This window comes from Salvelinus sp. IW2-2015, linkage group LG6.2, assembly GCF_002910315.2.
Source record: "Salvelinus sp. IW2-2015 linkage group LG6.2, ASM291031v2, whole genome shotgun sequence".
In the NCBI taxonomy this organism is placed as follows: Eukaryota; Metazoa; Chordata; class Actinopteri; order Salmoniformes; family Salmonidae; genus Salvelinus; species Salvelinus sp. IW2-2015.
In genome coordinates this window covers 17,645,297-17,671,474 of record NC_036846.1, presented here as the reverse complement: position 1 = coordinate 17,671,474, position 26,178 = coordinate 17,645,297, and the positions used below count along the sequence as shown (strand labels likewise).

Genomic DNA, 26,178 nt, shown 5'->3' with positions numbered 1-26,178 from the left:
ATATATGGATCTGTTTGCACTTCCTACGCCTTCCACTAGATGTCAACAGTCAGTAGAATGTGGAATGTAGCTTATGCTGTGTTGTGGGACCGGATGGGAGATGTTTGAGTCAGTGGTCTGGCAGAGTGCCAGTTCTTGGTCACGCACTTTCCTCATGATATCGTCATGCGTTCCATTACTTATAGAGACTGAAAAGAATGCTCCGGTTGGAACGTTATTGGATATATATGATYACAACATCCTGAAGATTGATTCTCTACTAAGTTTGACCAGTTTATTTGACTTGTAATATAACTTTTTGAAGTTTTCGTCCGACGTTTGCCTGCATCTGCGTGAGCGTTTGGACATGTGTACTACACATGCTAGCAAAATTTGCTAATTGGACATAAGTAATGGACATTATCGAACAAAACAACGATTTATTGTCGAACTAGGAACTATCTTCTGATGAAGATAATCAAATGTAAGGGAATATTTATGATGTAATTTCGTATTTCTGTTGACTCCAACATGGCGGAGAAATGTTCTTAAATCTGAGCGCCGTTTCAGATTATTGCATGGTGTGCTTTTTACGTAAAGTTTTTTTTTAAATCTGACACAGCGGTTGCATTAAGAACACGTGTATTTTTTATTATATGTAAAACATGTATCTTTCATCAAAGTTTATGATGAGTATTTCTGTTATTTGATGTGGCTCTCTGTAAATACTCCAGATATTTTGGAGGCATTTCTGAACATGGCGCCAATGTAAACTGAGATTTGTGGATATAAATATGCACATTATCGAACAAAACATAAATGTACTGTGTAACATGATGTCATATGAGTGTCATCTGATGAAGATGTTCAAAGGTGTTCAAAGGGGAAATGGCTGTGTTTTTCTGTGGCTATGTACTGAGCTAACATAATTGTTTGGTGTGCTTTCCCTGTAAATCCTTTTTGAAATTAGACATGTTGGCTGGATTCACAACATGTGTAGCTTTAATTTGGTGTCTTTCATGTGTGATTTCATGAAAGATTGATTTTTATAGTAATATATTTGAATTTGGCGCGCTACATTTTTTTCTGGATTTTGGCCAAGTGGGACGTTAGAGTGGGACGTTAAAGCTACACATATCCTAGAGAAGTTAACCACTGATTCAATCCACATCAAGTCATGTGAAATGAGATGTTAAGTATTTTGATGTTGAATTAAGGGTCCCACTTTAGACAAACAACACGTTAATAAAAAGCAACTGCTAAATGACTATGACTAAAATGTATTAAAGCATTCATAAAGTATTCGTAAGCCCTACATGACTTTACAAAGCATCTATGAGTAATGTTATACTACAGAAAGGGTGATTATAAAAAGTCCCTACATCTGGTACTTTGGAAAATGTGGCATAACCCTTTTGTCACCCTTTGCATAACATGGGATTTTCTTCTGGGTGATTTCTGAGCCATGGGCCATCCATATACAGTGAGGGGYAAAAAGTATTTGATCCCATGCTGATTTTGTACGTTTGCCCACTGACAAAGAAATGATCAGTCTATAATTTTAATGGTAGCTTTATTTGAACAGTGAGACAGAYTAACAACAAAAKAYTCCAGAAAAACGCATGTCAAAAATGTTATGAATTGATTTGCATTTTAATGAGGGAAATACATATTTGACCCCCTCTCAATCAGAAAGATTTCTGGCTCCCAGGTGTCTTTTATACAGGTAACGAGCTGAGATTAGACACACTCTTAAGGGAGTGCTCCTAATCTCAGCTCGTTACCTGTATAAAAGACACCTGTCCACAGAAGCAATCAATCAATCTGATTCCAAACTCTCCACCATGGCCAAGACCAAAGAGCTCTCCAAGGATGTCAGGGACAGATTGTAGACTACACAAGGCTGGAATGGGCTACAAGACCATCGCCATGGCAGCTTGGTGAGAAGGTGACAACAGTTGTGGATTATTCGCAAATGGAAGAGAAACAAAAAGAACTGTCCAATCTTCCCTCGGGGCTGGGGCTCCATGTGCAAGATCTCACCGTCGTGGTTGCAATAATCGGAGAACGGTGAGGAATCAGCCAGAACTACACGGGAGGATCTTGTCAATGATCTCAAGGCAGCTGGGACCATTATCACCAAGAAAACAATTGGTAACACACTACGCCGCGAAGGACTGAAATCCTGCAGCGCCTGCAAGTCCCCGCTCAAGAAAGCACATATACATGCCCGTCTGAAGTTTGCCAATGAACATCTGAATGATTCAGAGGACAACTGGGTGAAAGGGTTGTTGGTCAGATGAGCCAAAATGAGCTCTTTTGCATCAACTCAACTCGCCGTGTTTGGGGAGGAGGAATGCTGCCTATGACCCCAAGAACACCATCATCCACCGTCAAACATGGAGGTGGAAACATTATGCTTTGGGGGTGTTTTTCTGCTAAGGGACAGGACAACTTCACCGCATCAAAGGACGATGGACGGGGCCATGTACCGTCAAATCTTGGGTGAGAAACCTCCTTCCCTCAGCCAGGGCATTGAATGGTCGTGGATGGTATTCCAGCATGACAATGACCAAACACACGGCCAAGGCAACAATAGAGTGGCTGATGAAGAAGCACATTAGGTCCTGGAGATGGCCTAGCCAGTCTCCAGACCTTAATCCCATAGAAAATCTGTGGAGGGAGCTGAAGGTTCGAGTTGCCAAACTTCAGCCTCGAAACCTTATTGACTTGGAGAAGATCTGCAAAGAGGAGTGGGACAAAATCCCTCCTGAGATGTGTGCAAACCTGGTGGCCAACTACAAGAAACGTCTGACCTCTGTGATTGCCAACAAGGGTTTTGCCACCAAGTACTAAGTCATGTTTTGCAGAGGGGTCAAATACTTATTTCCCTCATTAAAATGCAAATCAATTTATAACATTTTTGACATGTGTTTTTCTGGATTTTTTTGTTGTTATTKTGTCTCTCACTGTTCAAATAAACCTATAGACTGATAATTTCTTTGTCAGTGGGAAAACGTACAAAATCAGCAGGGGGTCAAATACTTCCCCCCCTCACTGTAGGCCTTATTAAAGGGTTTATGAAGGCTTCCTTGAGCCTTAAAAGTGATCTTTAGAGAGGGACCGGATTATTGAAGATGTGACTATGCAACATTAATGGTATTCAATAAAGTAAAGTATCGGGTGGTTTGAATTTTGTCCTTCTTGGACCCACCCACACTGTTAAAAATGAAGTGCTTTGTAACACTAAAACTAGTGACGACTGAGCTGTCACCACCTTAAAGGAGACGAAACCTTAACGTAATGGATGACTGGTGGATCGCATTGAGCCCTGGACTGAAGTTTTGTATGTCTGCTACTGCTGACATTAGCAGTCATTAGCAGTATTTTTCCCCCAATGAATGTCAGGCATAATACCATATTTCTGTAGATTTTTATGTAGATTTTTAAGAATATTAATATGATAAATACCTTACAAATCTTTGAACTGTCTTACTTTATCAATATAAAAATGTGAAAGACCTGTTAATGCTATGTAATTTTGATAATCTGAAAAGATAAAGCACTTGAAGTGTCAAAATCATGTTTTGTAATTATTATCCTGGAGAAACATTGTAATTTTTGTTTTCACAAAAATATATTTTCTTGTGTCCTTTGTTTGAGCATAATGCTGTACATTTGACCTTTTGGAATTACTGATGAGTTTATAAACACTGTAAAAGAGCAGGGAATAAACAACAAATCAAATCATATTTGATTTGATTTGACCTTCTCACATGACTGCCCACTTTACACACGTTACCMCTGCTATATCTTCCATAGTTCAAAACGTCTTGATTGMACCATTATTTATAATCTCACGGGCCTAGCAACTGTAGCCTATAATTAGTGTCAAAGTTTTAAATTATTCTTTAAAATGTTGATCAAAATATTGACTGAAAATCACCATCAATCAATAGTTATGCTATAAAAACCATTAAAACCATTTTGATTGTCTGAGAGACAGTCTGCCAAAACATTGTTTTTGTGTTTGGATGCTGKCTTTTTAATTTATTTGTATTGTTTACCTTTTATTTAACTAGGCAAGTCAGTTAAGAACAACTTTTTATTTACAATGACGGTCTACCCCGGCAAAACCCGGACGACGCTGGCCAATTGTGCGCAGCCCTATGGGACTCCCAGTCATGGCTGGATGTGATACAGCCTGGATTCGAACCAGGGACTGTAMTGACGCCTAAGGCACTGAGATGCAGTGCCTTAGACCATTGCGCCACTCGGGGGGTATACACAGAATCACCAAAAAGGGTTTTCACAACTTTCTTAAAAGCACAATTATGCAGATTGAAGAACCACATTGGGTGTTTCAGAGTACTTCCATTCTGTTTTGAAATACATTTAGTATTTCATAACACATACATTAGGTTTACATTCAAACACCAGATCTCCATTTACGTGCACTACTTTTCATGGTTTTACTAGYCAATGATGGTGTTTTGAGTCTTTCTATTTTAACAGTGCACTCAGTGCATCACTGACAACATGCGTAGCCGTTGAAGATGTCCTCTCCCTCTTTTTTCCCCCTTTTATTCTGCAATTGGCTTGCAAGGTTAGCCGACTGAAATGATGCATCGTAGAAATAATTCACATACATTTTATATGTCTGAACTCGGAATCAAAAAGGATTCCCCAAAATAACATGGGGAGCTGTAGTAGAACGTTTATTTTGATTGGCTATTTTGTGCATTTATCAAAATTCAATCATGGAGCCTGATTTTCAGATGTCATGTTAACAAGATTAGTAGGTAAATCATTCTTCGTGCACAGTTTAAATCAAACTATTAATATTAATCTCACTATTCACAATGATCATATTATTGTGTGCATACACAGTGCCGGCCATGTTCCTATTGGTCAGTATAGTCTCGTAACACCAGCCATACTACACGATAAAGGCCCCAAAAATCGGACACTGACAGAACTGTCGGAGCCCACGACCGCACYTAAAGTACTTAATCGGCAGACCTAGACACTGTCACACTGAACGAGCCAAGACGTCTGACAGTCGTTAACGACCTAAGAATTTGTCTGGGATGGCAAAACATTTTGTCTGGGATGGCAAAATCGTGGCATAAGAGAGCTAAAATTGTACAGTCTGCAAAGGCTTTAACCTATTTACAGAGAGATGGTGTGTTAAGATTTGGTATTACTGTATGGTTAGCTCATCAATAATTAACTAGGCTCTTTCTCGCTTCCAGAGTACCTTTCTTGGCCGGCTGAGACACTTTGTAGCGATCATCGACCCCGGCACACTCTTTGTGTCTGAGGTAAGCTACAGTTGAAAACATCCATCCACATACTGTTTTAGTAAATCAGCTGTAGTTTTTGTAAGAGATACAAAAAATGTGGCCTTCCACTGACTTTCTGATTGAATATGAGACTTGAACTGTGGCAACAGGAGAATGCCGTCCACATTATACTGTAGATCTGGAATTTAATCTGATAACACAGGGACGGACTTGGAAGAGAATTTCTCACACAACAGACRATTTCCCCCCCAACGTCCCTATAATTAGCCAAATAATTATAGTTATTCGCAAAAAAACGAACAATTTAGACAGGCCCCCTGGGCTAAAGATGGACCGGCCCATCTGACATTTGCCAGAACTGCCATTACCTAGTCCTTCTCTAAAATAACACATTAAGAAGAAACCTAACTACCTACTTTTAATTCTCTTGTTGACTCAAATTACACTTATCTTTCCAGAGACGATTGAGAGAATGCGTCAAACTCCTGGATGATTTTAAACGTGGAACACTACCACCAGGAGTTACAGATCTACAGGTGAGGTTTTAAACATGACCTACCACCGGGAGTTTCTAGATCTACAGTGAGATTAAACAGGAACACTACCACCAGAGTTTCAGATCTACAGGTGAGGTTTTAAACATGGAACACTACCACCGGGAGTTACAGATCTACAGGTGAGTTTTAAACATGAACACCACCACGGGAGTTACAGATCTACAGGTGAGATTTTAAACATGGAACACTACCACTGGGAGTTACAGATCTACAGGTGAGATTTTAAACATGGAACACTACCACCGGGATTACAGATCTGACAGGTGAGGTTTTAAACATGGAACACTACCACCGGGAGTTACAGATCTGCAGGTGAGGTTTTAAACATGGAACACTACCACCGGAGGTTTCAGATCTACAGGTGAGGTTTTTAAACATGGAACACTACCACTGGGAGTTACAGATCACAGGTTGAGATTTTAAACTGGAACACTACCACTGGGAGTTACAGATCTACAGGTGAGGATTTTAAAACGATGGAACACTACCACGGGAGTTCAGATCTACAGGTGAGATTTTACAAACATGGAACACTACCACCTGGGAGTTTACAGATCTTACAGTGAGAGTTTTAAACATGCGAACACTACCACCTGGGAGTTACAGTATCTACAGGTGAGATTTTAAACATGGAACACTACCACTGGAGTTATCAGATCACAGGATGAGGTTTAAACATGGAACACTACCACTGGGAGTTACAGATCTACAGGTGAGATTTTAAACATGGAACACTACCACTGGGAGTTACAGATCTGCAGGTGAGGTTTTAAACATGGAACACTACCACAAGGAGTTTCAGATCTACAGGTAAGGTTTTAAACATGGAACACTACCACCAAGAGTTACAGGTCTGCAGGTGAGTTTTTTTTCTATAAAAATTCATTTGTCAGTGTTAGATTATTTACAGTGCCTTCAGAAAGTATTCATACCCCTTCACTTTTTCCACATTTTGTTGTGTTACAGCCTGAATTTAAAATTGATTAAAACACCCCATAATGTCAAAGTGGAAATATATATTTTTGACATTTTTACAAATTCATTCAAATTGAAAAAATGCTGAAATGTATTGAGTTAATAATTATTCAACCCCTTTTATTTTTACCTTTATTTAACTAGGCATTCAACATGATTTTTGAATGACTATCTCATCTCTGAACCCAACACATACAATTATCTGTAAGGTCCCTCAGTTGAGTAGTGAATTTCAAACACAGATTCAACCACAAAGACCAGGGAGGTTTTCCAATGCCTCACAAAGAAGGGCACCTATTGGTAGATGGGTAAAATGCTATTAATTACACTTTGGATGGTGTAACAATACACCCAGACACTACAAAGATACAGGCGTCCTTCCTTACTCAGTTGCCGGAGAGGAAGGAAACCGCTCAGGGATTTCACCATGAGGTAAATGGTGACAGTTACAGAGTTAAAACAGTTACAGAGTTTAATGGCTGTGATAGGAGAAAACTGAGGATGGATCAACAACATTTTAGGTACTCCACAATACATTTACATTACATTTAAGTCATTTAGCAGACGCTCTTATCCAGAGCGACTTACAAGTTGGTGCATTCACCAATACTAACCTAATTGACAGAGTTAAAAGAAGGAAGCCTTTTCAGAATACAAATATTCCAAAACATGCATCCTGTTTGCAAGAAGGCACTAAAGTAATACTGCAAAAAAGATTGGCAAAGCAACAGTAGCGATGCATGGGTAAAATCACAGGGGAAGCTAATTCAGGATAATAAAGGCGTATTACAACTTATGTGTTGTGATAATTGCGTTGTTTGCTCTATAATTAGTTCATATGCCTTGATGCCGTTATATATAGGCCTAAGGCCGAGACAATAACAAGACAGTGGTAGAATAAATCCAACCACACATTTGTTTCATTACATAACCGGAGAGCAAAATCTGTCCGGTGAAGACCACAACATGTTGCATGTAACAAACAGTTACATGACTTACAGCATGGTCAAGCAAGGTAATGTTTCAGACATTTTCGGACTACTAAACAGCTATTGATTTAGAACCACGGAGAGTTACCAGAAGTCACAAAGAAAACAGGAGCTGCCTCGACTATTCCAGCACCATTTCAACTTCAACATTTCATCCTCTAATCACCTATGCTTAGTCTAATCCAGTGACAACGAAAAMATACCAAAAACGATTTAGTCCAATCAATGTAAGGTAAATATGATGTGGCTGTGCATGGTACTGATTTCTCTCTCTCTGTGTGTGTTTGCAAGTAGAAGAAAACATGTTTACTCACGCTACTTGTAGAGAAACGCCAATGCCATCCTCMTCATGTTGCCTAAACGGTCTATGACTATGTCATACAGTACACGCTTTTAGTTTTTGTTGTCCTGGGCTACCTGGCTAAAATAGTTGCTTGCTAGCCTAACTTCCTTTTCATGGGCAACGATACGCCAGGCCATCTAGTTAACATTAGTATTCTACATCTAGCTACATGTGGAACTTCCATCCTCTCAGGCCAGGGTCACAATGTATGAATTTATGGTTGGATCAGAATCAGCGTTATAATCATTGCCCAGTACAGAGAATTAAGTTAAACCACAAGTCCAAATCCCTATCTCCATCCATGGTTAATTTAYAAAAGGGATGATTTTATCTAGCTAGCCACCAGAGGACAACAACACAACGAGATGCAACAATTCAAGTTTTTTTCTGTCAATAATGACGTTTGGCTTGTGACGTAATTGGTCTGAAGCCAAATCCAAACTGACTTCCATTGACCTATTTTTTTCCCCCCGGTGCTGCAGGACCATTCACAGCTGAGATTACTCAGTTTAGCTCAATGCTTATTGGCTTATTTGTTTTTTTTTATCAAGGGAGCCCAAATGCTCGCTGGCTTCCCTTGCATACAATGCTACGGGGGCAACAATGTCATACTCTTTCTGACCAGACAGCTTTAGATAGATACCCTACACTTACTGAGACAGAGGAATGCTGTTTCGTTTGCTCTGATGCTTTCTCCGGTAAGATACATTCAGCAGCCTCTTGTGAATTGATGGAAATGTATGGAACACAGAGAGACGAAATATAAATTATTTTGTATGTTTTTTCTTTTTGTCTTGGAGTTTTTTGCGGAAGCCTGGCTTCCCTTGGCATCCATGAATACACGCCACTGCAAAGCAATTCACTTTTTGTCCTAAATTCAAAACTTATTGGCTGGGCCTTGCTCCCCAGTGGTTGGAACTGGCTGCCAAGTGAGTTGGCCTATGCCCTCCCAGGCCCACCCATGGCTGCACACCAGCCCAGTCATGTGAGATCCATAGATTAGGGCCCAATGAATTTATTTAAATTGACTGATATCCTTAAATTAAAAGTTTTGCATGTTGCGTTTTATATTTTTGTTCAGTATACTTCAAAATCTATGGCAAGACCTGAAAATGGTTGTCTACCAATTTGACAGAGCTTGGGCAAATGTTGCACKATCCAGGTGTGCAAAGCTCTTAGTACCTTACCCAGAAGGACTCCCAGTGTCACGATCGTCGTAATGTGGAAGAGAGGAGGACCAAGGCGCAGCGTGAAGTGAATACATTCTTCTATTTATTTAAGAAGAAAACCTAACTAATACAAACAACAAAACGAACGTGACGCTATAATTAATAGTGCAGACACAAGCAACTAACACATAGACAATAACCCACAACCCACAATACAAAACAGGCTACCTAAATATGGTTCCCAATCAGAGACAACGCAAAACACCTGTCTCTGATTGAGAACCATATCAGGCCAAACACATAAATAGACAAACTAGACATACAACATAGAATGCCCACTCAGATCACACCCTGACCAACCAAAACATAAAACACACAAAGCAAACTATGGTCAGGGCGTGACACCCAGCTGTAATCGCTGCCAAAGGTGCTTCTACAAAGTATTTACTCAGCTGTGAGATATGAGATATTTGTGTATTTCATTTTCAATATATTAGCAACAATTTCTGAAAATATTTTGTTCACTTTGTCATTATGGGGTATTGTGTGTAGATGGATGAGAATGTTTTATTTAATCCATTTTGAATTCAGYCTGTAACACAACAAAATGTGGAGTAAGTCAAGGGGTATGGATACTTTCTGAAGGCACTGTACTATTCCAAAGAGGTTTTTTGTTTACAAGCATATTGTTTATGACGCTTGCAATATGTAGTTGTAGCATACTCCTTACATTCAGCAGCCCAAAATTTTCCCTCACTGCTCTGAAATGACACACATGTTGTTTTTGACTCTCTAGCTATGGGAAGCCCAAAAGGTGAAGCAGGTAAGTTTTGGTGCACGTCTGCTTTGTATAAAGCAGTTTGACCCCATTTTGACCCCATGTATTTATTGCCATACAGTACATTCCCCCTCTCCTCTTGGCAGCATGATGATGATGTTACACTCTATATCTCATATCTGTATGCAGGCCATCATTCATCCTGACACAGGAGAGAAGATCTTCATGCCTTTCCGAATGTCAGGTATGACTTCCGAATGAAGATTTTCGACAGAGTGACTTTTATTTTGTTACTGGTCATTTTTACACTGATTTATATTATTTTGTATCTAAACAGGTTATGTCCCWTTTGGAACACCAATTGTAAGTCTTATATGAAATATTACTGTATTTCATATGTATCTATGGAAAGAATATTCAACTTTGGCCATTTGTTTAATTATACATTGTCTTTACTGACTTCTTGGGGTAGATGGAAGCTTAGCTCTGGTCCAGGGTTTTAGTGTGCTTTACTGCAATTAGTAGAGGAATGTGCGCTAACGACATGGACCAGAGCTAATGGAAGCCGTCATTCTGGATCTAATAGAGGCAATGTAAGAACGTAGTTGAACTATTGTCTCCCTATCTGGTGTCATCTAGGTTGTGGGCCTTCTTCTTCCAAATCAGACTGTGGTATCTACTATTTTCTGGCAGGTAAAAAAATGCCAAGACACCTTTTCATTGGATATGCTCTCCTTCCCAGTTCTGTTAACTGATGTAATTTAATTTTACTGAATGTTTTTTCTCCTTTCAGTGGCTGAACCAAAGTCACAATGCCTGTGTCAACTACTCAAACCGCAATGCTACTAAGGTAGTGTATGATGTTTCTAAGGTAGCGTATGATGTTTCTAAGGTAGCCTAGGATGTTTCTAAGGTAGCCTAGGGCAAGGAGAACCCCAGCTCAGCTAAAACCATTGACAAGTACGTTCCGTTTTCAAGGGATTGTTAAATAAATGTGAACTATTTTATTGTATTATCACCTCTTGAAGAGCATAGTCAGAACTACAAYTTTCAGATTATTCAATGCAAAACAATTGRGCACTTTTAGTTCCATCATCAGAGTTATACAGCAATTAARTTCTCCCCAGCAGGCAAATCGAAACTCTGCACCTTATTGTGATGTTGTATTAATAATTACCTATTTAACCATGGGTCATGTTTTATTAGGCCCAAACAGAATACAATTGACTGAAACAGGGAGGGATTACCTGGACTTGCAATAAGAAATGTTTTGCTATGGTTTGCCCTAAAAAAAAAAAGTGTTTTGCTCATATGGCTGATGTCGAAGTGTCCATTTTCTATTTAGAGTTTTGGTATTCAAGGTAATGATTTTAGCCAGCGTTAGACTTATGTGAGAGGCTGTGAAATACTAAGTCATTCATGTTGTTGTTCATATTAGCCTACACCAACATCCAAGTTTCTTCAAGGTTACTTCGGAGCTGTGACCAGTGCTGTCTCCCTTGCGGTCAGTTGTTGATTTATTATACATTTATGGTAATTAATATTCAGTCTCAGAGCAGGGATTCTGTCCTGCCTGTCCTGCCTATTTGTATTCTATGTAATAACATAGGTGCTACAAGTTAAATGGGTTTAAGTTTCAAAGTTTATTTGCCACATGCATAGGATACGACAGGTGTAAAACAGTACACATTTKGTTGAGGGTTTATCCTAAAGTTTTTGCTGTGTTTAGGTGGGACTGAATGTACTGATTCAGAGAGCCAACAGGTTGAGTCCAGCAACCCAAATAATCATACAGAGACTCATCCCTTTCCCAGCTGTGGGTATGTATTCATAAATAATGATTTATTAAGTGATTATCATGACAGTATTAATGTGAAAATCTAGACACCCGTTTACCACAATGTAATATGAGCTACAGGTGCAAATAAATACTGCCATTACGTTTGGGTTCATTCTCTGTCCTCTCCTGTATGTAGGTCTCCCCTTTTGCATCCCTCACATGGATAAATCACCTTTAACAAGAGCTACAAATAAACTGGTGTCAGAGGAGGCAGAGTTTTGCAGGCTTATAAAATGTCCTTGCTGATGTTTTGCTGCTGACTTCTACTCGAAAGGGATGGATAACAATTTACAGAAGGGTTASCTAGAGGATAATGGGGGAGGGTCATGCTTTTCAATTTCAGTTAAGGGGAAGGTTAAGTAAAAAAAATAATAATGTAGTCCAGGGATGTAGTCATGTAATTTGTTATTGATGACATTTCTATATTTCTCAGTGTTTTAGAATTAGTTGCTTATTAGGCTACATATCGATGTGTGCCCGATGCCACCCCTCATCTCTGATTCTCTGCTGGGCGTGCAATATCAAGTGTCTATAGAATATTTAGTGTGGTCTCAATCAAATGATCCATAGGCTATAGACTATATACTGCCAAGTGCATGCTCAGAGCAAAGTTATATTTCTAAGATAGCTGCTGGGATMMTGTAAATACAACTAGGCTGCATTACACATTGCAATGAATATTCCAACCCTGAGCCCTGGCCTGGTCTGCTGTTGCTGATCAAAAACTGTTTTGTGTGCTGCCTAATCAATGGCTYTGCTGTGTAGGCCTACYGTGACAGTTCAGGAAGAGAGTCAAAAGCTTCTTTCCAAAACTAATATGTGATTAGACCTACAGAGCACACTTTTTTTTTTTTTATCTTGCGTCGTAGACTAGCCCTATGTTCAGTTTGAGAAGGAGAGAGTGAAGATGAGGAGGACCAGAGGTCAACTTTGATAGATTTGATTAAAAATAATGTTTATTGCCCATGATGTATTTATCAGAGTTAATSACCTCAAAATAAGCCAGATTCAGAACAAGCCTCAATATCTATGGAAATATATTCTCAGTATTACCCAAGAACAAGGAGGTCTTGAGGTTTTAGATTTCAATACTCGAAATAATACATTTTTATATTTATTTTTMWKAACTTTTTTTTACCRCTTTTGCTGKCCAATTTCGTGGTATCCAATTGGTAGTTTGTCTTGTCCCATCGCTGCAACTCCCGTACGGACTCGGGAGAGGCGAAGGTCGAGAGCCATGCGTCTACCAAAACACGACCCTGCCAAGCTGCACTGCTTCTTGACACACTGTTCGCTTAACCAGCCGCACCGTYCACCGTACAACTGGCGACCGTGTCAGCGTGTATGCGCCTGGCCCGCCACAGGAGTCGCTAGAGCGCGATGGGACAAAGACATCTCGGCCGGCCAAACCCTCTCCTAACCCGGACAAAGCTGGGCCAATTGTGCATCGCCTCATTGGTCTCCCGGTCACGGCCGGCTGCAACACAGCCCGMGCTCGAACCCGGATCTGTAGTGACGCTTCACGCACTGCAGTGCCTTAGACAGCTGCGCCACCCAGGACAGTATTTGGAATGTCTACCCTAAGTATTTATTTGACTGGTGGTGGTTTAGAATTTCTGCTTCCGTGTAATTTTGATGTTTATAAAATCCCAATAAAATTGGCCAAATTTCATAAGCAGGCAGGCACTTTTAGCTTGGATGTTAGCGTATAAACATAATTGTCCCCCACACAGATACTTTCTATGGAACAACACAGATATACAATTAAAAATAAGTAATTCTTTTTCGGAACTGGTTTGAGAATACATTTATTTTGGTTGGTCAGTTACTGAATGAGGATGGATATCTACTCTCATATGGGGAATTTTTTGATAAGTTTAGAATTCCAATAACCCAGATAATTTTTGTTGTTGTTGCAAATTCTATGTGACTCCAATATATAATTTTTTTCTCTGTGGTTGATGTAACAGATTTACATTCAAATATATTCATTAGCAATATTAATATCCTCAAAGATAAATGTAGTAATGAACAGATTAGTAATATTGTTTGTGATACTACATTTCCCTCAGCAAGATTTTTTCAGTTAAATAACTTGCTAAAATTGCTATCAAATATTGTATCAGTAACAAGGTAAAGGATGTTTCATTTAAAATGTTACATATAATTTATCCTGTGAAACATGTTTTAGAAAGATTCAAGTTGTGATTTCTTTGGAATGGAGGAGACCATTATTTGTTTTTACCTATATTTATAGTATACTTTTTTGGAATTGACATACAGAACTTTGTTACAAAGAAAACAGGACAGGTTGTACAATTTTAAAGATTTTGATTTGATTTATTTCAGAAATTCTGACAATGATGAAGATATTTAATTGAACTGCTAATAATATTAGGTACATTTAATAATCACAAATGCAAATGGTCTAGTTCAGAAAAACGTTTTGTTCACTTTATAATTGAATTTAAACAATATGGCACTACTTACATATATTTAAAAAAAGGCAATTAAAACTTTTATTCTTAATGAATATGTTTGTTAGTTTAGGATTCCTGGCAATGTAAATAGTTTGTATGTATGCTTGTTTGCATGTGACTATTCCTCTTTTGATTGTTGATATTTGTTTGTTAATAAAAAAAATAATAAGTAAAAAATCTAAATATTGCAAAAATATATGTAATATATATATTTTTTTGGGGGGGGGGGTTCACCATTGCAATATTTATATACACTGCTCAAAAAAATAAAGGGAACACTTAAACAACACAATGTAACTCCAAGTCAATCACACTTCTATGAAATCAAACTGTCCACTTAGGAAGCAACACTGATTGACAATAAATTTCACATGCTGTTGTGCAAATGGAATAGACAACAGGTNCTTCTAAAGCCATAACATCATTTTCTGGAATTTTCCAAGCTGTTTAAAGGCACAGTCAACTTAGTGTATGTAAACTTCTGACCCACTGGAATTGTAATACAGTGAAATAATTTGTCTGTAAACAATTGTTGGAAAAATGTATTTTGTCATGCGCAAAGTAGATGTCCTAACCGACTTGCCAAAACTATAGTTTGTTAACAAGACATTTGTGGAGTGGTTGAAAAACGAGTTTTAATGACTCCAACCTAAGTGTAGGTTAACTTCCGACTTCAACTGTATATGTTTAAATATATGCCAGATTCTAGTAACTTACATTTTGGTTCTGAACCTTGAAGCAGCAGCCATAGCACATTCAATCGGCAAATTCGAGTAGGCATAATTCATTTCAACAGTCCTCATTTTAATTACACTTTACTACCAACAAGATTTGTGTTGGAGCCTATTTATTCCTATTTAAGAAATAAGAGGTAGGCCTATCTGTTTGAATGACGAAATTAGGCTATAGGCTGCTATATCCTCCACCCACCATGRACTCTTTAAATAGCCTACCTTCGTGTCAGTGAAGGGCTGTTAAGTTCAAACCAAGACTCYAATTGAGGGGGTATGAGAGGGTATGCCATAGTCCTACCTTTTATCAAAGAAAATGGCGAAAATCACAGACCTACCCCTTGTTAGCTTAAATTTTGAAGAAAATAAATGGATCTATAGCAGAGCTTTGGTCCGTGTTGCTTTATGCTAGAAAGACCGTGACTCCAATGCATATGGGGATATCATTGTTTGGTTTGTTTGACATTTAGAGGCTGAGCTACAACCTTCTATAGCCGAGGAGACAAAAAAWMTACTTTGCTTGGGAAGTAATTTAATTTTGTCACTATCAATTGATTAAGCTATTCACTTTCTGTAGAATAGAAGATGTTTAAACCCAGACAGCTTTTAGAGAAACACTTGTGACCTTCTCTCGTTGGGTTGAGCCACAGAAGAAGAGTAGCCAGCAGATAAAGCTTACATTATTCTGCGTCGGTAGGCCTACTCTGCCTGGGGTGGAAAGGTAGGCCTAGCTTTTGAAAGATTCATAATGACGTCTCAGATTTAATTATTTGCAAACGGACAGTTTTGTTGCAAACAAGGCACACTGATTTGGCCTCCCGAGTGGCACTGCATCTCAGTGCAAGAGGCGTCACTATAGTACCTGGTTCGATTCCAGGCCGTATCTCATCCGGCCATGATTGGGAGTCCCATAGGGCGGCGTTGTCCGGGTTTGGCCGGAGTAGGCCGTCATTGTAAATATGTTGTTCTTAACTGACTTGCCTAGTTCAATTTAGCCTGTAATTTGTGTGGTATAAATAAACATTCTGATATGTAAAATGACGTGGAATTYCATGAAATGTTTATAAAAGGCACTTTTTTCTTGGACCTGCAAATACGATGATAAAAGCATTGCATTAATCTAAAGGAGATTGCATTAATCTAAAGGAGATCTTTCCACCCCTACTCTTGTGCATGGTGGTCTGTGGACCCACAACCTTCTGGCCCTCAGCCATCTGCTCTATCAAAATGTCTGTGTTGCGTATGTAATGCTTACTGGATGAAGAACAGTTTCGTAACCTGCACATCTAAGGCTCTGGTCTATCCAAGATGTGAGGGGAAACTGTAGACATGTTTTCTGCTATCCACTTTTTTTGTTGTTATTATTTTGGGCATAGGGGATGGTCAGTTGTTTCTTTTCAAACGTTCAGGGAGAGTTTCGGTAAAATATATTTTGCTGAAGGGATGGCCATCCATTTTTATTTCAGAGAAGCCCGATTTTTCTCCATGTAACCCTTTTATTATATATAACGTTCACTCCCTAAGCTTTGTGTGGTTAGCATTGTGTAGCTAATAGCTATCCTCCTACTACCTAGATCACTGTTCAATGTTGACAAGGTTATACTGTAAGCTCTCCCTAGTTGTACATGTGAAACCTATGTCCTTACTGAGGGCTGGTCTATAGAAATCACTTGCTGAAGTGGAATGTTCCAAACAAATTAATGTGAAATGTATACGTTGGCCATGTTGGAATACTCTTAAAATGCATCTATACTTCTTTCCATTTTTAAAGTAGTCTAGTCGTTGGATTKGTGATTACTTCAAGGATGGGAGGGAGGAAAGACACATTTTTACAGTCTTTAAACAGGTAGGTCTCAATGTCAGCTGAATGTTATGCAGCGGCACTTTCACAACCAGTCTTCTCCACTTCCTCAGCCAGTGCCAACATTTGCAATGTGGGCCTCATGAGGCACAATGAGCTGTCGGAGGGCATCGACGTGCTGGACGGAAATGGGAACGTGGTGGGCTCCTCAAAGATTGCTGCCAAACATGTGAGTGGCTGGCCATCGGAACTCACACTAGCCTGTATAAAAACACTGTTTCCTTCCTGGCCATGAAATGTATGAAATCATTCCACAAAAACTGACTGGCTAGCTAGCTAGCTATCAAACATACTGTGCAGATATATCAAATGCAATATTTTACCAAATTTGACGGTTCTTTAGACTGAAAGATACCCTGACCAAGATGGCCGTCCTGTTATCACGTTGTCGATATATGACCATTCTAGTGTTTTATTTGATGTGTTCCTGACAAAATATGTTGTCTGTAAACTGTTAGTATTGTATATTCAATGCGAAATTTGTATTTTTGTGTGGAGAATCCGTTTCTGAATAGTCTGTCCACTACTGAAGTCAGTATGATTCATCATATGAGGTTGAATAAACAACAGGTTTATTTGATGATTTATTATTAGTCTAACATATTTATGCCTTTTTCCACATATGCCATATCCTAATCTCATGAGGAGGAATTTATCCCAACACATTGCAATATTTTGAATTGAATCATGTGCAGAATATTTTTCTCCCCCCCAGGCAATTATGGAAACTGCCTTTACCAGAGTGGTCCTCCCGATGCCAATCTTTGTCCTTCCTCCCATCATCATGTCCTACCTAGAAAAGTATGTCATGCTTCTAGATGGGTCAGAAATATTTAGTGTACTGCCTTGTCAAGTCCCTGCATTAATGTCAGGATAGTATCAGTTGAAATACCAAAAGCCTGAGAAACGGGGCCCTGGATAGGACAATGTTTATTACAGATCAACAGTCTGTGGCATACATTTTTTTGTCTTATTGACAATTACTATTGGAATCGTGTGTAAGAAATATTGTATTAGTGTTGAGATTGTACTCCATAGAAATGGCAATATCAAAATGTGTGCTTCCCTTCATGTCTGTTAGACTTCCATTCCTGCAGACGAATCGGAGGCTGTTGCTGCCCATCCACAGCCTGGTGTGTCTGGCTACCTTCAGCCTCTCGCTGCCCCTGGCCATCAGCCTATTCCCACAGATGTCTCAGGTACTACTGCTGCTGCTATRCCTGGAGGGTGCCTGGACAGCTGGGGAGGAATTCACCTCACACACACTTCACTTGTCATTTCCTTCTTCACTTGTAATTAAGAACGAACTACAAAGGTTTTGGGTTTGGAGGTACTGTGAAGGGCTATTAGGTGTTGCAGAGGACTGGTAGGCGTATTGTGTACTTACTTCTCTTTCTCTGGTTCAATGTCAATAGATTGAGGTGTCTCAGCTTGAGCCTGAAATTGCCATGGCAACCAATAGCAAGGTGGTGACCTACAACAAGGGACTGTGATGACCGTCCCGGGAACAGCGATTCAAATGAGCCTCCTTTTTGATTGGCTGTCACGGACACTCCAGTTTCCCCACTAATGGATTGGCGGAAGGGTAGCTGATCCTAGATCTGTAACTAGGGGAAGCTTCACCCCAGAGCTCTCTCTCCCATAGCCTAATATGGTAACAGGTCCAGGCACTTTCTGCTGCATTAATATAGTGTAACATATATTATCATGTGCTGTCTTAACCAATGGTTTTAATACAACATATACAAAAATGTGTTTTATTGTCACTTACACCAGAGAGGTGCAGTGAATTGTGTTGTTTTACAGGGTCAGCCATACCAGTCCAGCACCCCTGGAGCATATTAGGGTTAAGTGCCTTGCTTAAGGGCACATCAGCAGATTTTTTTTAACCTTTCGGTTACTGGTCCAACACTCTAACCGCTAGGCTACATGCCACCTATGAGGCCAATCAGTAATGATTGAGGAAGTTAAGGAAATAATAGACTAATAATATATTATGATGGAGCTTTATAATGTTATGCCTATACCAGCTATTTTACAATTGGTGGTGCTGATCAACCCATTTGTCTTTAACTTTAATATGAAATGTCTTTTTATTGTTGACCTAAACTGCTGTAGTTGTTTGAATGTTTGGGGGAGGACATACAGTTGAAGTCGGAAGTTTACATACACCTTAGCAAAATACATTTAAACTCAGTTTTTCACAATTCCTGACATTTAATCCTAGTAGAAATTCCCTGTTTTAGGTCAGTTAAGATCACCACTTTATTCTAAGAATGCGAAATGTCAGAATAATAGGAGAGAGAATGATTTATTTCAGCTTTTATTTATTTCATCACATTCCCAGTGGGTCAGAAGTTTACATACACTCAATTAGTATTTGGTAGCATTGCCTTTAAATTGTTTAACTTGGGTCAAACATTTCGGTAGCCTTCCACAAGCTTCCCACAATAAGTTGGGTGAATTTTAGCCCATTCTTTCTGACAGTGGCTGGTGTAACTGAGTCAGGTTTGTCGCTCCTTGCTCGCACCATGTTTTGTTCAGTTCTGCCCCAGACAAATTATTCTAATAGGAGAATTGCAGGTCAGGGCTTTCTCAGGGCATCCCAAACCGGTTTGACGTTGTTGTCCCTTCATGTGCCATTTGATTCACAAACTTTTTTGGTGGACAGGGTATGGCTCCTGGGGTCATGTGCTCCAGCCCCGGCGGCTGGTGTGGAACACGACACTTCACAAATTAATAGTGAAGTGGCAACCTCATGAATAGCTGTGAAAACTTCCATGACTGGTTGGATGTAGCTATGTGAGATTTGCTTCAATATTATCCATCTATATTTCCTACCTCATGATTCCATATTTTGTGAAGTCACAGTCCCCTCCTGCAGCAAACCGCACCAAACATGATGCGCACCACCCTGTGCTTCACGGTTCGGGATGGTGTTCTTCGGCTTGCAAGCCCGCCCCCTTTTCCTCCCACAATAACGATGGTCGTTTATGCGCCAACATTCTATTTTGTTTCATCAGACCAGAGGACATTTCTCCAAAAAGTACGATATTTGTCCCATGTGCAGTGCAAACCGTAGTCTGGCTTGGAGCAGTGGATTCTTCACTTGCTGAGCGGACTTTCAGGTTATGTCGATTATAGGACTCGTTTTACTGTGGACTATAAGTCTGCTCAAAATAAATAAAGGCGAACACTTAACCAACACAATGTAACTCCAAGTCAATCACACTTCTGTGAAATCAACTGTCCACTTAGGAAGCAACACTGCGACAATAAATTTCACATGCTGTTGTGCAAATGGATAGACAAAAGGTGGAAATTATAGGCAATTTAGCAAGACACCCCCAAAGAAAGTGAGTGATTCTGCAGGTGGTGACCACAGACCACTTCTCAGTTCCTATGCTTCTGGCTGATGTTTTTGGTTCAGCTTTTGAATGCTGGCGGTGCTCTCACTCTAGATGGTAGAATGAGACGGAGTCTACAACCCACAAGTGGCTCAGGTATGCAGTTCATCCAGGATGGCACATCAATGCGAGCTGTGGCAAAAAGGTTGTGCTGTGTCTGTCAGCGTAGTGTCCGAGAGCATGGAGGCGCTACCAGGAGACAGGCCAGTACATCAGGAGACGTGGAGGAGGCGCGAGGAGGCAACAAACCCAGCAGCAGGACCTGCACTCCCCTTTGTGCACGGAGGTGCATGCCAGAGCCCTGCAAAATGAACCTCCAGCAGGCCACAAAATGGCGTGTCAGCATTGGTCTCACAAGGGTCTGAGGATCTCAATCTCGGTTAAGCGCTAAATGGCCAGGTCAGGCTACCTCTGGCGAGCACATGGAGGGCTGTGCGCCACAAAAGAAATGCCACCCCCACCATGACTGACCCATCGCCAAACCGGTCATGCTGATGAGGATGTTGCAGGCGGCAGAACGCTTCTCCACGCGTCTCCAGACCTCTGTCACGTCTGTCACATGTTGCTGCATGGTGCTCAAGGTGTGAAACCTGCTTTCATCTGTGAAGAGCATCAGGGCGCCAGTGCGAATTTCAAAATCTGGTGTCTCTGCAAATGCCAAACGTCGCTGACAAGTGGTTGGGCTGTAAGCAACAACCCCCACTGGTGGGACGTCGGGCCTTGCATACCACCCCTCATGGAGTCTGTTTTCTGACCGTTTGAGCAGACACATGCACAGTTGTGGCCTGCTGGAGGTCATTTTGCAGGGCTCTGGCGAGTGCACCTCCTTGCACAAAGGGCGGAGGTAGCGGTCCTTGCTCGCTGGGTTTGGCCTCCTACGCCTCCCTCCACGTCTCCTGGTGTACTGGCCTGTCTCCTGGTAGCTGCTCCTGCTCTGGACCAATAGCTGACAGCCAGCAAACCTATTTTGCCTGACAGCTCGCATTGATGTCCATCCCGGATGAGATCTGCACTTACCTTGAGCCACTTGGTGTGGGTTGTAGACTCCGTCTCATGCTACCACATAGAGTGAGAGCACCCAGCATTCAAAAAGTGACCAAAACATCAGCCAGGAAAGTCATAGGAACTGAGAAGTGGTCTGGTGGTCACCACCGTGCAAGAATCACTCATTTTTTGGGGTGTCTTGCTAATTGCCTATAATTTCCCACCTTTTGTCTATTCCATTGCAAACACAAGCGTTGAAAAATTTATTGTCAATCAGTGTTGCTTCCTAAGTGGACAAGTTGATTTGCACAGAAGTGTTGATGACTTTGGAGTTAAACATTGTGTTGTTTAAGGTTTCCCTTTATTTTTTTGCAAGCATGTAAGATACTTTCGTACCTGTTTCCTCCAGGCATCTTTCACAAGGTCCTGTTGCTGCTTGTTCTGGGATTGATTGCACTTGTCACACAAAGTAGTTAATCTCCTAGGAGATTCTAAGAAAGCGGCTCTTTCGTGAGCGGTAGGAGGCTGCGTCGGTCCGCATGGTGTTTTATACTTCGTACTAATGTTTGTCAAGTATGAACGTGGGTACCCTTCAAGCCGTTGTATGGAAATGTGCTCCCCAGGATGGAACCAGACTTGTGGAGTTCTATGCGCATTTATTTTCTGAGGTCTTGGCTTATTTCTTTTGATTTCCCATGATGTCAAGCAAAGAGGCACTGAGTTTGAAGGTAGGCCTTGAAATGCATCCACAGGTACATCTCCAATTGACTCACATGATGTCAAATAGCCTATCAGAAGCTTTAAAGCCATGACATCATTTTCTGGAATTCCAAGCTGTTTAAAGGCACAGTCAATTTAGTGTATGTAAACTTCTGACTTCTAAGTAAATAATCTGTCTGTGAACATTGTTGGGAAAATGATCTTTGTGTCCTGCACAAAGTAGATGTCCTAACCGACTTGCCAATGCTATAGTTTGTTAACAAGAAATTTGTGGAGTGGTTGAAAAACGAGTTTTAATGACTCCAACCTAAGTGTATGTAATCTTCTGACTTCAACTGTACATGTACTGACAAACATTTTTAGGATTTTTCTGAATTATTTTGTATTTTTTAAATCAAGAGTTTTACAAACATATCAATCAGTATTGAGTGATAGATCCTGATTGGCTGTTCATGTCTTATGATGCCCCATATAATGTTTAAAAGTAGGCTAGGCTACATTACACAGTAGGCTAGGCTACGCTACATATCAGGCTACGCTACTCAGTAGACTAGGCTAGGCTACACAGTAGGCTAGGCTACACAGTAGGCTACTTGATTCTGATAGAAAGATTAACAAAGAGGACCCTGTTCAGAATCAGCCTGTAGCCTCTACACCCTGCACTAGCCTCTACACCCTGTCCTAGCCTCTACACCCTGTCCTAGCCTCTACACCCTGTCCTACAAGCTACTGTTGAATCCCAGTTCTCCTCCCTAAGTGTACACCATCATGGATTTAAAAGCACTGGATTGCTGTAAGCGTTGGCTGGAGGACGTTTCTGCCACTATGATGGATAATGTGCAAGTGCACGCTTCGGGAGAAGGGTGGAGAATTGGGATGCAGCTTAGGTCTGTTTCTTGACAAGGGCCATTCTAGGACATTATAAAGGAAAGTCTGTGGACCATGGTTGCTAAAAGAAAAGTTTTATATTCTACGTTTTATATTTTTATACATTCCCCTTTAAATGATCATAGTATGAGAAATGGTACAATACAGTATTGAATAAGTTAAATAACTGGTGAATAACTTATTTTTGCACAGTAAAATGTTTGTGTGTATATATAATAACATTGTTACCAGAATATATTGTACTAACCAATGTGTGTTATCCACATCCTCTTGTACATACAATGCATTCGGGAAGTATTCAGACCCCTTCACTTTTTCCACATTTTGTAATGTTACAGCCTTATTCTAAAATTGATTCAATTGCTTTTTCACCTCATCAATCTACACACAATACCCCATAATYACAAGGCAAAAAATWGTTTTTTAGAAATTTTGTAAGTATATTACAAATAAAAACCTTAAATATTACATTTACGGAAGTATTTCGACCCTTTACTCAGTACTTTGTTGAAGCACCTTTGGCAGCGATTACAGCCTCGAGTATTCTTGGGTATGACGCTACAAGCTTGGCACACTTGTATTTGGGGAGTGTCTCCCATTTRTCTCTGCAGATCCTCAAGCTCTGTCAGGTTGGCTGGTGAGTGTCGCTGCACAGCTATTTTCAGGTCTCTCCAGAGATGTTCAAGTCCGGGCTCTGTCTGGGCCACTCAAGGACATTCAGAGACTTGTCCCGGAGCCACTCATGTGTTGTCTTGGCTGTATGCTTGGGGTCATTGTACTGTTGGAAGGTGAACATTTCACCCCTGTCTGAGGTCCTGAGCGCTCTGGATCTGGTTTTCATCAAGGATCTCTCTGTACTTTGCTCCGTTCATCTTTCCCTCGATCCTGACTAGTTTCACAGTCCCTGCCGCTGAAAGATATCCCCACAGCATGATGCTGCCACCACCATGCTTCACCATAGGGATGGTGCCAGGTTTCCTCCAGATGTGATARTTGGCATTCAGGCCAAAGAGTTCAATCTTGGTTTCATCAGACCAGAGAATCTTGTTCCTCATGGTATGAGAGTCTTTAGGTGCCTTTTGGCAAACTCCAAGCGGACTGTCATGTGCCTTTTACAGAGTAGTYGCTTCCGTCTGGCCACTCTACCATAAAGGCCTGATTGGTGGAGTGCTGCAAGGTTCTCCCATCTCCACAGAAGAACTCTGGAGCTCTGTCAGAGTGACCATCGGGTTTTTGGTCACCTCCCTGACCAAGGCCCTTCTCCCCCGATGGCTCAGCTGCCCMGAGGCCAGCTCTAGGAAGACTCTTGGTGGTTCCAAACGGCTTCCATTTAAGAATGATGGAGGCCAATATGTTCTTGGGGACCTTCAATGCTGCAGACATTTTGTGGTACCCTTCCCCAGATCTGTGCCTTGACACAATCCTGTCTCAGAGCTCTATGGACAATTCCTTCGACCTCATGGTTTGGTTTTTGCTCTGCCTTGCACTGTCAACTGTGGGACCTTATATATGCAAGTGTGTGCCTTGTCCAATCAATTGAATTTACAACAGTTGGACTCAAATCAAGTAGAAACATCTCAAGGATGATCAATGGAAAAAGGATGCACCTGAGATCAATTGAGTCTCATAGCAAAGGGTCTGAATTCTTATGTAAATTAGGTATTTCTGTTTTTTTATTATATTTGCTAAAAAAATCTAAAAAACAGTTTTCGCTTTGTCATTATGGGGTATTGTGTGTGTGTGTGTGTGTGTGTGTTAATTGAGGATTTTTTTTGGTTTAATTTCATTTATAATTAGGCTGTAACGTAACAAAATGTGGAAAAAGTCAAGGTGTCTGAATGCGCTGTATTTAAAGCTGGAATTCTTAGTTGCTACATCCATTTTTGGACTTAATTAATTATATATATGCTCATTAATTCTTAGAATATAACCTAGAAATGCACAATGAGCTTTGTTCAACAGCCGTACCCCATCACATCCCAATAAGCGCATTTTACTCCAATGTTTGTAAACAATGTAAATGTAAACAAACACTATCGCCTCGAAACAAGGTTAAAACTATACTGAACAAAAATATGAACGCAAGATGCAACAATTTCAATGATTTTACTGAGGCACAGTTCATATAAGGAAATCAGTCTATTTAAATAAATAAATTAGGCCCTGATCTATGGATTTCACATGACTGGTAATACAGATATGCATCGGTTGGTCACTGATACCTTAAATAAATGTACTGGTGTGGATCAGAAAACCAGTCAGTATCTGGTGTGACCACCATTTGCCTCATCCAGCACAACACATCTCTTTCACATAGAGTTGACCAAGCTGTTGATTGTGGCCAGTGGAATGTTGTCTCACTCCTCTTRGATGGCTGTGCTTAGTTGCTGGATATTGACGGTAACTGGAACACACTATTGAACATGTCAATCCAGGGCATCCCAAGCATGCTCAATGGGTAACATGTCTMGTGAGTGTGCAGGCCATGGAAGAACTGGGAAATGTTCCGTTTCCAGGAATTGTGTACAGATTCTTGTGACATGGGGCCGTGCATTATCATGCTGAAACATGAGGTGATGTCGGTGAATGAATGGCACGACAATGGGCCTCAGGATCTTCTGACGGTATCTATGTACATTCAAGTTGCCATTGATAAAATGCAATTGTGTTCGTTGTCAGTAGCTCATGCCTGCCCAAACCATAACCCCCAGCGCCATTATGGGGCACCCCGTTCACCATGTTGTCATCCACAAACCACTCGCCCACACAACGCCATACACATGGACTGCGGTTGTGAGGCCAGTTTGACGTACTGCCAAATTCTCTAAAACAACATTGGAGGRGGTTTATGGTAGAYAAATTAACATTACATTCTCAGGCAACAGCTCTGGTAGACATTCCTGCAGTCAGCATGCCAACGGCAATCAGTGGCATTGTGTTGTGTGACAAACTGCACATTTTAGTGTCCTTTTGTCCCCAGCACAAGGTGCACCTGTGTAATAATCATGCAGTAATCAGCTTCTTCACATGCCAAAGCTGTTAGGTGGATAGATTATATTGGCAAAGGAGAAATGCTCACTAACAAGTATATAAAAAWMGTGTCCACAAAATTTGAGAGAAATACGCTTTTTGTCCYTATGGAAAGTGTCTGATCTTTTATTTCAGCTCATT

General features: G+C 40.5%; 1 protein-coding gene across 1 annotated transcript in view; it reads left to right on the top strand.

Moving 5' to 3' along the window:
* LOC111965899 (sideroflexin-5-like) overlaps nt 1–19,194 on the top strand; it is a 36,899-nt gene extending 17,705 nt beyond the window's left edge. The window contains exons 2-14 of the mRNA XM_023990309.2: nt 5,235–5,303; nt 5,744–5,821; nt 10,115–10,141; nt 10,286–10,340; nt 10,434–10,459; nt 10,736–10,789; nt 10,890–10,946; nt 11,535–11,600; nt 11,826–11,916; nt 17,062–17,177; nt 17,724–17,809; nt 18,090–18,207; nt 18,424–19,194. Coding sequence (XP_023846077.1) covers nt 5,235–5,303; nt 5,744–5,821; nt 10,115–10,141; nt 10,286–10,340; nt 10,434–10,459; nt 10,736–10,789; nt 10,890–10,946; nt 11,535–11,600; nt 11,826–11,916; nt 17,062–17,177; nt 17,724–17,809; nt 18,090–18,207; nt 18,424–18,501 — 921 coding nt within the window. The 3' untranslated portion in view covers nt 18,502–19,194. The remainder of the gene's footprint in view (nt 1–5,234; nt 5,304–5,743; nt 5,822–10,114; nt 10,142–10,285; nt 10,341–10,433; nt 10,460–10,735; nt 10,790–10,889; nt 10,947–11,534; nt 11,601–11,825; nt 11,917–17,061; nt 17,178–17,723; nt 17,810–18,089; nt 18,208–18,423) is intronic.
* Nucleotides 19,195–26,178: the final 6,984 nt, after the last annotated feature.